Raw genomic sequence first — 14,084 nt, forward strand, 5'->3', positions numbered from 1 at the left:
AGCTGGGGGTAGTCTCCCGTCAGCTGGGGGTAGCCTCACATGCTGGGGGTTACGTCACATCAGCTGGGGGTAGCGTCACGTCATCTGGGGGTAGTCTCCCGTCAGCTGGGGGTAGCCTCACATGCTGGGGGTAGCATCACATCAGCTGGGGGTAGCGTCACATCAGCTGGGGGTAGCGTCACATCAGCTGGGGGTAGCGTCACGTCATCTGAGGGTAGTCTCCCGTCAGCTGGGGGTAGTCTCACATGCTGGGGGTAGCGTCACATCAGCTGGGGGTAGCGTCACATCAGCTGGGGGTAGTCTCCCGTCAGCTGGGGGTAGCCTCCCGTCAGCTGGGGGTAGCCTCACATACTGGGGGTAGCGTCACATGCTGGGGGTAGCGTCACATCAGCTGGGGGTAGTCTCCCGTCAGCTGGGGGTAGCCTCCCGTCAGCTGGGGGTAGCCTCACATACTGGGGGTAGCGTCACATCAGCTGGGGGTAGCGTCACATCAGCTGGGGGTACCATCACGTCATCTGGGGGTAGCCTCCCGTCAGCTTTGGGTAGCCTCACATATGGGATTTATGTGCCACTTTTACAATGCACATTTATGTGGTGACTTTTGGGGATGGCACAGGCACCCGTACATTACCCGCTCTTCTTTTTCCTGCAGGGGGACGTATGAGTATGAACTAACGCTCCGCACCGACCTCTACACCAACAAGCACACGCAGTGGTTCTACTTCCAGGTGAAGAAGACGCGCCGGGGCGTTCCTTACCGATTCACCATCGCCAACCTGATGAAGAGGAATAGTCTTTACAATGCAGGAATGAAGCCCCTGATGTACTCCGAGCACGATGCTGCGCTGCGGGGGGAAGGATGGAGACGCGAGGGGACAGATATAAAGTACTACAGAAGTTCTCGATCTCAGGAGGGCGCTGCGCTCTTCTGCTTGACCTGGACATTCCAGTTCCCCCATGACGGCGACACGTGTTACTTCGCTCATTGCTATCCGTACACGTACTCTGATCTGAATAGGGATCTTCAGAGGTGGACGTGTGATCCTGATCGGTCCCAGTATTGTAAGCTCCGGGCCTTGTGTAGGAGTCTGGCCGGTAACACCGTCTACATACTGACCGTCACTTCCCCCTCTATAAACCCTGCACTGGCAGTCGGTAAGAAAGCCGTGGTGGTGACGGCAAGGGTGCACCCCGGGGAGACCAACGGCTCCTGGATGATGAGAGGCTTCCTGGACTTCATCCTCAGCGACTCCCCCGACGCTCAGCTGCTCAGGGACACATTTATCTTTAAGGTCGTTCCCATGCTGAACCCTGATGGGGTGATTGTTGGGAATTACCGCTGTTCCCTCTCGGGGAGGGACCTCAATAGGAACTACAGGACTATGCTGAAAGATTCGTTTCCGTGTATATGGCACACTCGGGCTATGGTTAAAAAGTGAGTAAATGGCGGTCACATGTGGGACATATATGTATGTTGTCCAGTGATGAGCTGTATACGGTGACATCCCATGTATATGATAAATGCACCGACATTTACACATCTCTCATATTCCTAGAGGGATTGTCCCATCTCAGACACTTCTATCATACCCATAAGATATGGAATAAATGTCTGAAAGATGCAGATCCCACTGAAGGCTATGAGATCGCATGGGACCTGCATCTGTCGGACGTCTATGACATATCCCGTGGATTTAGTATCTCGGTAATGAGTAAATTAAAGGCGCTAGCGCTCGGTGCACCCTTGGTGTGGCCGCACAGGTCAGTGCACCCTACGCCTACTTGTTTTACCTTTATCTCCACCCTCCTCTTCCTCGATCGATGGCTTTAGTTTTACAGGAGCAAAACGAGGATGGAGATAGCTGGAAAACAAGTAGGTGAGAAAGTGACCACGCCAAGGGTGCACCGAGTGCCTGTGATGGGACTGAATGGTCAGCTGGTGCAGACAGACTCCCATTAAGCTTTACTGGTAGAAAGCGGATACCAGACGTAGTTTTACAGATGCTCTTTCATAGGATTGCACAGATACGGGATATTCTGCTGCCTGCCTCATGTTCATCGCCTGTGCAGAACAGGCGCAGTACACGTGGCATTATCATGTGGCCGCTGCCATCGTCACTGCGTGGACCCAGAGGTCACCACATCCATTGTGCACAAAGCGGAAAGATGGGCACCCGGGGGGGCCGTTACTGGCACAGTGAGAACGCCATAAGGAGGTAGTTGTGCTTTTCCCGGGACACGGTGACTAATTAATTTACCCTTTCATGTTTTATTCTCATCAGGCTTCTAGCGGAGAGGGAGGTTCTTCTTTACTGTGACTTCCATGGCCACAGTCGTAAGAGCAACGTCTTCATGTACGGCTGTAACAACAAGGGTCTCCCGGAGTCAAAACTTCACGAGAGGGTCTTCCCTCTGATGCTGAGCAAGAACGCCCCTGACAAGGTGCAGCCGGAGGCTAGGGAGTAACATGAACCTGACCATGTGTACATCTGTCCTCTGTACATCGCTGCCAGCCCTGTGCCGGGAACAATCTCCGTTATATGCCCATATAATCTGAAATGCATCTCTGGAGAAAAGACTACTAACGCTTATTCATGATCTTCCCTCTCTTCTTTCTCTACAGTTTTTTTTTAAGGGCTGTAAGTTCAAAGTGCAGAAAAGCAAAGAAGGAACAGGCCGCATAGTGATGTGGAGGCACGGCATCCGAAACAGCTACACCATGGAGTCCACGTTCTGCGGCTCCACACTTGGTCAGTACGTGTTCCCCCGCAGTCGTAGCTTAGTCTGCGGCTGCACGGCGACTCTGCTCATGTGATTACAATTCTCAGGACATTTCAGCAACGTGTCTGCGACTTACCGTAGATCACACTGTAGTCTATGAAGGCAAATTCGCATGCACGTTGTGACCTGCAACCAAAAATCCAACCGGATTGGAAACCTCCCTGCCATCCCATTGTGGTGGCAATCTGACTCCATAGACAATCAGGCCCGGTGCTACACGGCGACGTGCCGCACTACATGAATATTATGATGTTACAGGTGACATCGCATCCAATGATGGGTTCACATTGTGCCCCGCGACCCACTGTGACTGCAATGCAAACGTCCCAAAAATCCAAACCTGTTACAAGCGACGTCACGTTGTTTTATAGACTTCAATGTTAGTCACATGCGACTGCAACATGGATGTTGCATGTCTGTAATTGTGCATCTTGTCTGAGAATTGCTGTCACCAGCGGAGATCGCCGTGTGGCCCCATCACATCGGATGTCCATGTCACTGCGGGCACACAAATCAACTCAGTCCATTCTTCTGCACAGATCACCATTTATTATTTGCTTTAAGGAACAAATATAAAAACCTTCAGTTCTGCCAGACGTGAACCTGCCGGACATCTTTTGCGTCATCTGCCCCTTAGAAGACAATACACACTGCACAGTATAAACTGCTAACACTATGGCCGAAAAGAACACCGTCACCTCACAAGCATCTGACGATCGATGCTTCATTGCTTTGGTCGTGTGTTCAGCTTTTACATGATTTCTGCTTCTCTCTGACTATTAACCCTACAGGGGACAGGAAGGGCACTCAGTTTACAACAGGGGACCTCAAGTCGATGGGCCACCACTTCTGTGACACCCTGCTGGACTACTGCGATCCTGACAACACAAAGGTAAGCGGGAGCGCCCTCTATGGTAGCGGGACATCTATGATATGTCGGTGGTCTCCATGATACTGTGCTGTGTCCCCTCCGGTATTTAGTCTTTGAATTTCTGCTTTCCTCCAGTTCCAGGTTTGCTTGTCCGAGCTCCGAACTTGTGTGCAGCAGGAGATCAAAGAGAAGTGGAGACGCCTCGGACGAGATGTCGATTCAGACGTGAATTTGAGCGACATCTCATTATCAGACATAGAGTCAAGGTGAGAACATTTTATTATATATATATACATTGCTCAAAAAAATAAAGGGAACACTGAAATACCCCATCCTAGATCTGAATGAATGAAATCTTCTCATTGAATACTTTGTTCTGTAGAAAGCTGAATGTGCTGACAACAAAATCACACAAAAATCATCAATGGAAATCACATTTATTAACCAATGGAGGCCTGGATTTGGAGTCACCCCCAAAATTAAAGTGAAAAAACACACTACAGGCTGATCCAACTTTGATGTAATGTCCTTAAGACAAGTCAAAATGAGGCTGAGTATTGTGTGTGGCCTCCACGTGCCTGTATGACCTCCCTACAACGCCTGGGCGTGCTCCTGATGAGGCTGAGTATTGTGTGTGGCCTCCACGTGCCTGTATGACCTCCCTACAACGCCTGGGCATGCTCCTGATGAGGCTGAGTATTGTGTGTGGCCTCCACGTGCCTGTATGACCACCCTACAACGCCTGGGCGTGCTCCTGATGAGGCTGAGTATTGTGTGTGGCCTCCACGTGCCTGTATGACCTCCCTACAACGCCTGGGCGTGCTCCTGATGAGGCTGAGTATTGTGTGTGGCCTCCACGTGCCTGTATGACCTCCCTACAACGCCTGGGCATGCTCCTGATGAGGCTGAGTATTGTGTGTGGCCTCCACGTGCCTGTATGACCCCTCTACAACGCCTGGGCATGCTCCTGATGAGGCTGAGTATTGTGTGTGGCCTCCACGTGCCTGTATGACCTCCCTACAACGCCTGGACATGCTCCTGATGAGGCTGAGTATTGTGTGTGGCCTCCACGTGCCTGTATGACCTCCCTACAACGCCTGGGCATGCTCCTGATGAGGCTGAGTATTGTGTGTGGCCTCCACGTACCTGTATGACCTCCCTACAACGCCTGGGCATGCTCCTGATGAGGCTGAGTATTGTGTGTGGCCTCCACGTGCCTGTATGACCTCCCTACAACGCCTGGGCATGCTCCTGATGAGGCTGAGTATTGTGTGTGGCCTCCACGTGCCTGTATGACCTCCCTACAACGCCTGGGCGTGCTCCTGATGAGGCTGAGTATTGTGTGTGGCCTCCACGTGCCTGTATGACCTCCCTACAACGCCTGGGCATGCTCCTGATGAGGCTGAGTATTGTGTGTGGCCTCCACGTGCCTGTATGACCCCTCTACAACGCCTGGGCATGCTCCTGATGAGGCTGAGTATTGTGTGTGGCCTCCACGTGCCTGTATGACCTCCCTACAACGCCTGGACATGCTCCTGATGAGGCTGAGTATTGTGTGTGGCCTCCACGTACCTGTATGACCTCCCTACAACGCCTGGGCATGCTCCTGATGAGGCTGAGTATTGTGTGTGGCCTCCACGTGCCTGTATGACCTCCCTACAACGCCTGGGCATGCTCCTGATGAGGCTGAGTATTGTGTGTGGCCTCCACGTGCCTGTATGACCTCCCTACAACGCTTGGGCATGCTCCTGATGAGGCTGAGTATTGTGTGTGGCCTCCACGTGCCTGTATGACCTCCCTACAACGCCTGGACATGCTCCTGATGAGGCTGAGTATTGTGTGTGGCCTCCACGTACCTGTATGACCTCCCTACAACGCCTGGGCATGCTCCTGATGAGGCTGAGTATTGTGTGTGGCTTCCACGTGCCTGTATGACCTCCCTACAACGCCTGGGCATGCTCCTGATGAGGCTCAGTATTGTGTGTGGCCTCCACGTGCCTGTATGACCTCCCTACAACGCCTGGGCATGCTCCTGATGAGGCTGAGTATTGTGTGTGGCCTCCACGTGCCTGTATGACCTCCCTACAACGCCTGGGCATGCTCCTGATGAGGCTGAGTATTGTGTGCGGCCTCCACATGCCTGTATGACCTCCCTACAACGCCTGGGCATGCTCCTGATGAGGCTGAGTATTGTGTGTGGCCTCCACGTGCCTGTATGACCTCCCTACAACGCCTGGGCATGCTCCTGATGAGGCTGAGTATTGTGTGTGGCCTCCACGTGCCTGTATGACCTCCCTACAACGCCTGGGCATGCTCCTGATGAGGCTGAGTATTGTGTGTGGCCTCCACGTGCCTGTATGACCTCCCTACAACGCCTGGGCATGCTCCTGATGAGGCTGAGTATTGTGTGTGGCCTCCACGTGCCTGTATGACCTCCCTACAACACCTGGGCATGCTCCTGATGAGGTTGCGGATGGTCTCCTGTGGGATCTCCTCCCAGACCTGGACTAAAGCATCCGCCAACTCCTGGACAGTCTGTGGTGTAACGTGACGTTGTTGGATGGAGAGAGAAATGATGTCCCAGATGTGCTCAATCGGATTCAGGTCTGGGGAACAGGCGGCCAGTCCATAGCTTCAATGCCTTCATCTTGCAGGAACTTCTGACACACTCCAGCCACATGAGGTCTGGCATTGTCCTGCATTAGGAGGAACCCAGGGCCAACCGCACCAGCATATGGTCTCACAAGGGGTCTGAGAATCTCATCTCGGTACCTAATGGCAGTCAGGCTACCTCTGGCGAGCACATGGAGGGCTGTGCGGCCCTCCAAAGAAATGCCACCCCACATCATTACTGATCCACTGCCAAACCGGTCATGCTGAAGGATGTTGCAGGCAGCAGATCGCTCTCCACGGCGTCTCCAGACTCTGTCACGTCTGTCACATGTGCTCAGTGTGAACCTGCTTTCATCTGTGAAGAGCACAGGGCACCAGTGGCCACTTTGCCAATCCTGGTGTTCTGTGGCAAATGCCACCGTCCTGCACGGTGTTGTGCTGTGAGCACAACCCCCATCTGTGGACGTTGGACCCTCATACCACCCTCATGGAGTCGGTTTCTAACCGTTTGTGCAGACACATGCACATTTGTGGCCTGCTGGAGGTCATTTTGCAGGGCTCTGGCAGTGCTCCTCCTGTTCCTCCTTGCACAAAGGCGGAGGTAGCGGTCCTGCTGCTGGGTTGTTGCCCTCCTATGGCCCCCTCCACGTCTCCTGGTGTACTGGCCTGTCTCCCGGTAGCGCCTCCAGCCTCTGGACACTACGCTGACAGACACTGCAAACCTTGCCACAGCTCGCATTGATGTGCCATCCTAGATGAGCTGCACTACCTGAGCAACTTCTGTGGGTTGTAGAGTCCGTCTCATGCTACCACGAGTGTGAAAGCGCAACCAACATTCAAAAGTGACCGAAACATCAGCCAGAAAGCATTGGTACTGAGATGTGGTCTGTGGTCCCCACCTGCAGAACCACTCCTTTATTGAGGGTGTCTTGATAATTGCCAATAATTTCCATCTATTGTCTATTCCATTTGCACAACAGCATGTGAAAGTGATTGACAATCAGTGTTGCTTCCTAAGTGGACAGTCTGATTTCACAGAAGTTTCATTTACTTGGAGTTATATTCGGTTGTTTAAGTGTTCCCTTTATTTTTTTGAGCAGTGTATATTATATATATATATATAATGTGTTTGTGTACATGTGTATGTGTGTGTGTGTGTGTATATATATATATATATATATATATATATATGTATATGTATGTATATGTATATGTTTGTGTATGTATATGTATATATATAGCCATACATACATACATGCACACACAGTGATGTGTGAGTCAGGCATTATTGGGTCTCTGGTGACATTAATCTCTATATCACTTTCAGCACCAGTGGATCCAATAGTTCAGAATCTGACGGGCTCCCGGCTCATCTGCTGCACATGGCCAGTAAGGTGAGCACTAGATTTTAGGGGACGATGCGGCCATTCGCATGCTTTGGTCCTATCATTGCTTTTTGTGAATACCCCCTTACCGCCAAGTTAATATGTGATTCTGTAAGATGCATCGTAGCAGATAAATATCAGCTGAAGATGCGATGGGGATCGCTGGTCTGAACACAGCTGTATTTTCCGCTGTATCTCCCCTCCAGAAGGAAGAGCACTGCCTCTCCAGTGCCACCTAGAGGTGTGTACCTGTAAGTCCGTGCCTGACCTTTTATAAAGCCTTGAGACATGACTAGTGTATCGTTCACACTAGCGGCACCCATCTGCAGTTTTCGTTCGTCATCAGCGCCTCCATAGAGCCATGCAGCGTGACCACCAGAACCCTGCTCAGTGTGGATTAGGAGCAGAAATCGTGCTGTCATCAGATGGGCGTCACCGCCTCGTGTTTCACGGCTCTGTAAAGGGTCAGCGAGTTGTTTTCCCAGGGAGCATTGCACTTATTACAAATTCTTGTTCTTGACCCCAGGTTGCTGTCTCATTAGATGAAGCCCCAGCGTTCACTTTCATTGGGCGATTGGGTTATACACAGCAGCCATTCACAAGAAGCAGAACTGCAGGGGAGGGGCCAGAGGCAGCGGTCTCAGCCAATGGAGGGACAGAAGGCGTGTCTCAGACTACCGCAGACTCCCTGTAGGTGCTGAGCTAGGACGCGGCCACATTCCCTGGTCAGTATATGACCATTTAATGCAGCCGGTATTAGGACAGCGCGATGCATGACCCCATCAGTATACGGCAGTCTGTACCTTGACTGAAGGGATACTGGTGGTCACTAATGGCATCTGTATTCTGCTGCATGGATAATGCCACCAGGGATAATCCGGCTGAATTATTGCCACCGGTGGCTTGCTGGACTCTGTAGTGCTCTACCATTGACTTACACATGTGTTACATACACTCAGAGTGATCATCTTAATTTCCCTCTTTTCAGTTTTATCAGAAGAAAAAACACTTGCGGTCGCGGAAGGAGAGGAACTACATGTACCAGAAACGCAGCTCCAAGCACCAACCAAAGTCACGTGACCATACGGTACGGTACCCTGCAATACCGGAGTGGAGTCGCTCCTATGTGATCCGCCAGATGCTCCAGTCCTGTGTTAGGGATCTACTGTCATTATCGCCTCTATGTGTAAATACAAGGGAGCCGGCGAAACATCTGCTGGATCAGCAGGGGGCAATAGCAGCCGGTGGTCATTAATATGAGGGAGCCAGCGAAACATCTGCTGGATCAGCAGGGGGCAATAGCAGCCGGTGGTCATTAATATGAGGGAGCCAGCGAAACATCTGCTGGATCAGCAGGGGGCAATAGCAGCCGGTGGTCATTAATATGAGGGAGCCAGCGAAACATCTGCTGGATCAGCAGGGGGCAATAGCAGCCTGTGGTGCTAATACAAGGGAGTCGGCGAAACATCTGCTGGATCAGCAGGGGGCAATAGCAGCCGGTGGTGCTAATACAAGGGAGCCAGCGAAACATCTGCTGGATCAGCAGGGGGCAATAGCAGCCGGTGGTGCTAATACAAGGGAGCCAGCGAAACATCTGCTGGATCAGCAGGGGGCAATAGCAGCCGGTGGTGCTAATACAAGGGAGCCAGCGAAACATCTGCTGGATCAGCAGGGGGCAATAGCAGCCGGTGGTGCTAATACAAGGGAGCCAGCGAAACATCTGCTGGATCAGCAGGGGGCAATAGCAGCCGGTGGTGCTAATACAAGGGAGCCAGCGAAACATCTGCTGGATCAGCAATGGGCAATAGCAGCCAGTGGTGCTAATACAAGGGAGCCAGCGAAACATCTGCTGGATCAGCAGGGGGCAATAGCAGCCGGTGGTGCTAATACAAGGGAGCCAGGGAAACATCTGCTGGATCAGCAGGGGGCAATAGCAGCCTGTGGTGCTAATACAAGGGAGCCAGCGAAACATCTGCTGGATCAGCAATGGGCAATAGCAGCCAGTGGTGCTAATACAAGGGAGCCAGCGAAACATCTGCTGGATCAGCAATGGGCAATAGCAGCCGGTGGTGCTAATACAAGGGAGCCAGCGAAACATCTGCTGGATCAGCAGGGGGCAATAGCAGCCGGTGGTGCTAATACAAGGGAGCCAGCGAAACATCTGCTGGATCAGCAGGGGGCAATAGCAGCCTGTGGTGCTAATACAAGGGAGCCAGGGAAACATCTGCTGGATCAGCAGGGGGCTATAGCAGCCGGTGGTGCTAATACAAGGGAGCCAGCGAAACATCTGCTGGATCAGCAGGGGGCAATAGCAGCCGGTGGTGCTAATACAAGGGAGCCAGCGAAACATCTGCTGGATCAGCAGGGGGCAATAGCAGCCGGTGGTGCTAATACAAGGGAGCCAGCGAAACATCTGCTGGATCAGCAGGGGGCAATAGCAGCCGGTGGTGCTAATACAAGGGAGCCAGCGAAACATCTGCTGGATCAGCAGGGGGCAATAGCAGCCTGTGGTGCTAATACAAGGGAGCCAGGGAAACATCTGCTGGATCAGCAGGGGGCTATAGCAGCCGGTGGTGCTAATACAAGGGAGCCAGCGAAACATCTGCTGGATCAGCAGGGGGCAATAGCAGCCGGTGGTGCTAATACAAGGGAGCCAGCGAAACATCTGCTGGATCAGCAGGTGGCAATAGCAGCCGGTGGTGCTAATACAAGGGAGCCAGAGAAACATCTGCTGGATCAGCAGGGGGCAATAGCAGCCAGTGGTGCTAATACAAGGGAGCCAGAGAAACATCTGCTAGATCAGCAGGGGGCAATAGCAGCCAGTGGTGCTAATACAAGGGAGCCAGAGAAACATCTGCTGGATCAGCAGGGGGCAATAGCAGCCGGTGGTGCTAATACAAGGGAGCCAGCGAAACATCTGCTGGATCAGCAGGGGGCAATAGCAGCCGGTGGTGCTAATACAAGGGAGCCAGCGAAACATCTGCTGGATCAGCAGGGGGCAATAGCAGCCTGTGGTGCTAATACAAGGGAGCCAGCGAAACATCTGCTGGATCAGCAGGGGGCAATAGCAGCCTGTGGTGCTAATACAAGGGAGCCAGCGAAACATCTGCTGGATCAGCAGGGGGCAATAGCAGCCTGTGGTGCTAATACAAGGGAGCCAGAGAAACATCTGCTGGATCAGCAGGGGGCAATAGCAGCCGGTGGTGCTAATACAAGGAAGCCAGCGAAACATCTGCTGGATCAGCAGGGGGCAATAGCAGCCTGTGGTGCTAATACAAGGGAGCCAGGGAAACATCTGCTGGATCAGCAGGGGGCAATAGCAGCCTGTGGTGCTAATACAAGGGAGCCAGCGAAACATCTGCTGGATCAGCAGGGGGCAATAGCAGCCGGTGGTGCTAATACAAGGGAGCCAGCGAGACATCTGCTGGATCAGCAGGGGGCAATAGCAGCCGGTGGTGCTAATACAAGGGAGCCAGCGAGACATCTGCTGGATCAGCAGGGGGCAATAGCAGCCGGTGGTGCTAATACAAGGGAGCCAGCGAAACATCTGCTGGATCAGCAGGGGGCAATAGCAGCCTGTGGTGCTAATACAAGGGAGCCAGCGAAACATCTGCTGGATCAGCAGGGGGCAATAGCAGCCTGTGGTGCTAATACAAGGGAGCCAGAGAAACATCTGCTGGATCAGCAGGGGGCAATAGCAGCCGGTGGTGCTAATACAAGGGAGCCAGGGAAACATCTGCTGGATCAGCAGGGGGCAATAGCAGCCTGTGGTGCTAATACAAGGGAGCCAGGGAAACATCTGCTGGATCAGCAGGGGGCAATAGCAGCCAGTGGTGCTAATACAAGGGAGCCAGCGAAACATCTGCTGGATCAGCAGGGGGCAATAGCAGCCTGTGGTCATTAATATGAGGGAGCCAGAGAAACATCTGCTGGATCAGCAGGGGGCAATAGCAGCCGGTGGTCATTAATATGAGGGAGCCAGAGAAACATCTGCTGGATCAGCAGGGGGCAATAGCATCCTGTTGTGATCTTTCTTCATTTATGCAAATTCTGCAGTTTTTAATTTTGCTGGATGAACCCCTTACACGGTGTAATACCTGGGGTGGTCTGTGACTATGGATCGATTGCCTCTTTGTTCTGCAGATCAGCAGGTGCCTGGGTATCAGACCCCGACTATTGACAGCCCTTCTTGAAGGAGTGGTTTCAAGTTCTTAAATGATTAAAATTGCAAAGTGCTTGAAATCATCTCTGTTCTCAGATGTATTTTTAATTTCATAGTTGATAGGTTGTTGCCTTGGTTACCGGCCACCTCTGCAGTCCCAGCAATGCTCAGTTACCTAGGCAATAAGCTGCAGGCTCTGTGCTGTACGCCTGCTCACGGCGCTCTGAAGCGGACCCGATTGCTGAATCCGACTGGCCTCCATGCCCCTGCGAGCACCTGGGAGAGGGCACAGATCAGCATCGCCACCATGCCGCTGCTCCGAACTGTCAATCTGTGCTCATCCCTTTAAGGTTTCGGCATCAGTTATAAGTCCCTTTTCCTTCCCTATGGCTGATCTTACATCTGTCCATATACAGTGGGGAAAAATAGTATTTAGTCAGCCCCCAATTGTGCAAGTTCTCCCACTTATAAAGATGAGGTCGGCCTGTAATTAACATCATAGGTCGACCTCAACAATGAGAGACAAAGTGAGAAAACAAATCCTGAATATCACATTCTCTGATTTGGAAAGAATTTTTTTTTCAAATTTGGTGGAAAATAAGTATTTGGTCAATTCCAAAAGTTCATCTCAATACTTTGTTATATATCCTTTGTTGGCAATGACAGAGGTCAAACATTTTCTGTAAGTCTTCACAAGGTTGGCCCACACTGTTGCTGGTATGTTGGTCCATTCCTCCATGCAGATCTCCTCTAGAGCAGTGATGTTTTGGGGCTGTCACTGGACAACACTGACTTTCAACTCCCTCCAAAGGTTTTCGATAGGGTTTAGATCTGGAGACTGGCTAGGCCACTCCAGGACCTTGAAATGCTTCTTACAAAGCCACTCCTTCGTTGCCCTGGTGGTGTGCTTGGGATCATTGTCATGCTGAAAGACCCAGCCACGTTTTATCGTCAATGCCCTTGCTGATGGAAGGAGGTTTGCACACAAAATCTCACGATACATGGCCCCATTCATTCTTTCATGTACACGGATCAATTGTCCTGGTCCCTTGGCAGAGAAACAGCCCCAAAGTATGATGTTGCCACCCCCATGCTTCACAGTAGGTATGGTGTTCTTTAGATGCAACTCAGCATTCTTTCTCCTCCAAACACGACGAGTTGTGTTTCTACAAAACAGTTCTACTTTGGTTTCATCTGACCATATGACATTCTCCCAATACTCTCCTGGATCATCCAAATGCTCTCTAGCAAACTTCAGACGGGCTCGGACATGTAATGGCTTAAGCAGGGGGACACGTCTGGCGCTGCAGGATCTGAGTCCCTGCGGCGTAGTGTGTTACTGATGGTAGCCTGTGTAACGATGGTCCCAGCTCTCTGCAGGTCATTCACTAGGTTCCCCCGTGTGGTTCTGGGATTTTTGCTCACCGTTCTTGAGATCTTTTTGACCCCACGGGGTGAGATCTTGTGTGGAGCCCCAGATCGAGGGAGATTATCAGTGGTCTTGTATGTCTTCCATTTTCTAATTATTGCTCCCACAGCTGATTTCTTCACACCAAGCTGCTTGCCTATTGCAGGTTCAGTCTTCCCAGCCTGGTGCAGGGCTGCAATGTTGTTTCTGGTGTCCTTCGACAGCTCTTTGGTCTTCACCATGGTGGAGTTTGGAGTGTGACTGTTTGAGGTTGTGGACAGGTAATGAGTGGAGGACAGAGGAGCCAGTACTACAGGTAATAAGTGGAGGACAGATGAGCCAGTACTACAGGTAATGAGTGGAGGACAGAGGAGCCAGTACTACAGGTAATGAGTGGAGGACAGAGGAGCCAGTACTACAGGTAATAAGTGGAGGACAGATGAGCCAGTACTACAGGTAATGAGTGGAGGACAAAGGAGCCAGTACTACAGGTAATGAGTGGAGGACAGAGGAGCCAGTACTACAGGTAATGAGTGGAGGACAGAGGAGCCAGTACTACAGGTAATGAGTGGAGGACAGAGGAGCCAGTACTACAGGTAATGAGTGGAGGACAGAGGAGCCAGTACTACAGGTAATGAGTGGAGGACAGAGGAGCCAGTACTACAGGTAATGAGTGGAGGACAGAGGAGCCAGTACTACAGGTAATGAGTGGAGGACAGAGGAGCCAGTACTACAGGTAATGAGTGGAGGACAGAGGAGCCAGTACTACAGGTAATGAGTGGAGGACAGAGGAGCCAGTACTACAGGTAATGAGTGGAGGACAGAGGAGCCAGTACTACAGGTAATGAGTGGAGGACAGAGGTG

The 14,084-nt window shown here is 51.8% G+C and overlaps 1 protein-coding gene across 3 annotated transcripts in view; it reads left to right on the forward strand.

The window, feature by feature from the left end:
- The window catches only part of AGBL2 (AGBL carboxypeptidase 2), a 48,903-nt gene that overhangs the window by 21,812 nt on the left and 13,007 nt on the right, over positions 1–14,084 (forward strand). For all 3 annotated transcript variants that reach the window (XM_073658976.1, XM_073658977.1, XM_073658978.1), the window contains exons 8-14: positions 653–1,435; positions 2,283–2,442; positions 2,624–2,750; positions 3,573–3,673; positions 3,788–3,918; positions 7,593–7,659; positions 8,639–8,737. In XM_073658976.1, the coding sequence (XP_073515077.1) occupies positions 653–1,435; positions 2,283–2,442; positions 2,624–2,750; positions 3,573–3,673; positions 3,788–3,918; positions 7,593–7,659; positions 8,639–8,737 (1,468 nt within the window). The remainder of the gene's footprint in view (positions 1–652; positions 1,436–2,282; positions 2,443–2,623; positions 2,751–3,572; positions 3,674–3,787; positions 3,919–7,592; positions 7,660–8,638; positions 8,738–14,084) is intronic.

This window comes from Phyllobates terribilis, unplaced genomic scaffold (assembly GCF_046119375.1).
Source record: "Phyllobates terribilis strain yellow unplaced genomic scaffold, ASM4611937v1 Scaffold_13__5_contigs__length_258822181, whole genome shotgun sequence".
NCBI classification, from domain to species: Eukaryota; Metazoa; Chordata; class Amphibia; order Anura; family Dendrobatidae; genus Phyllobates; species Phyllobates terribilis.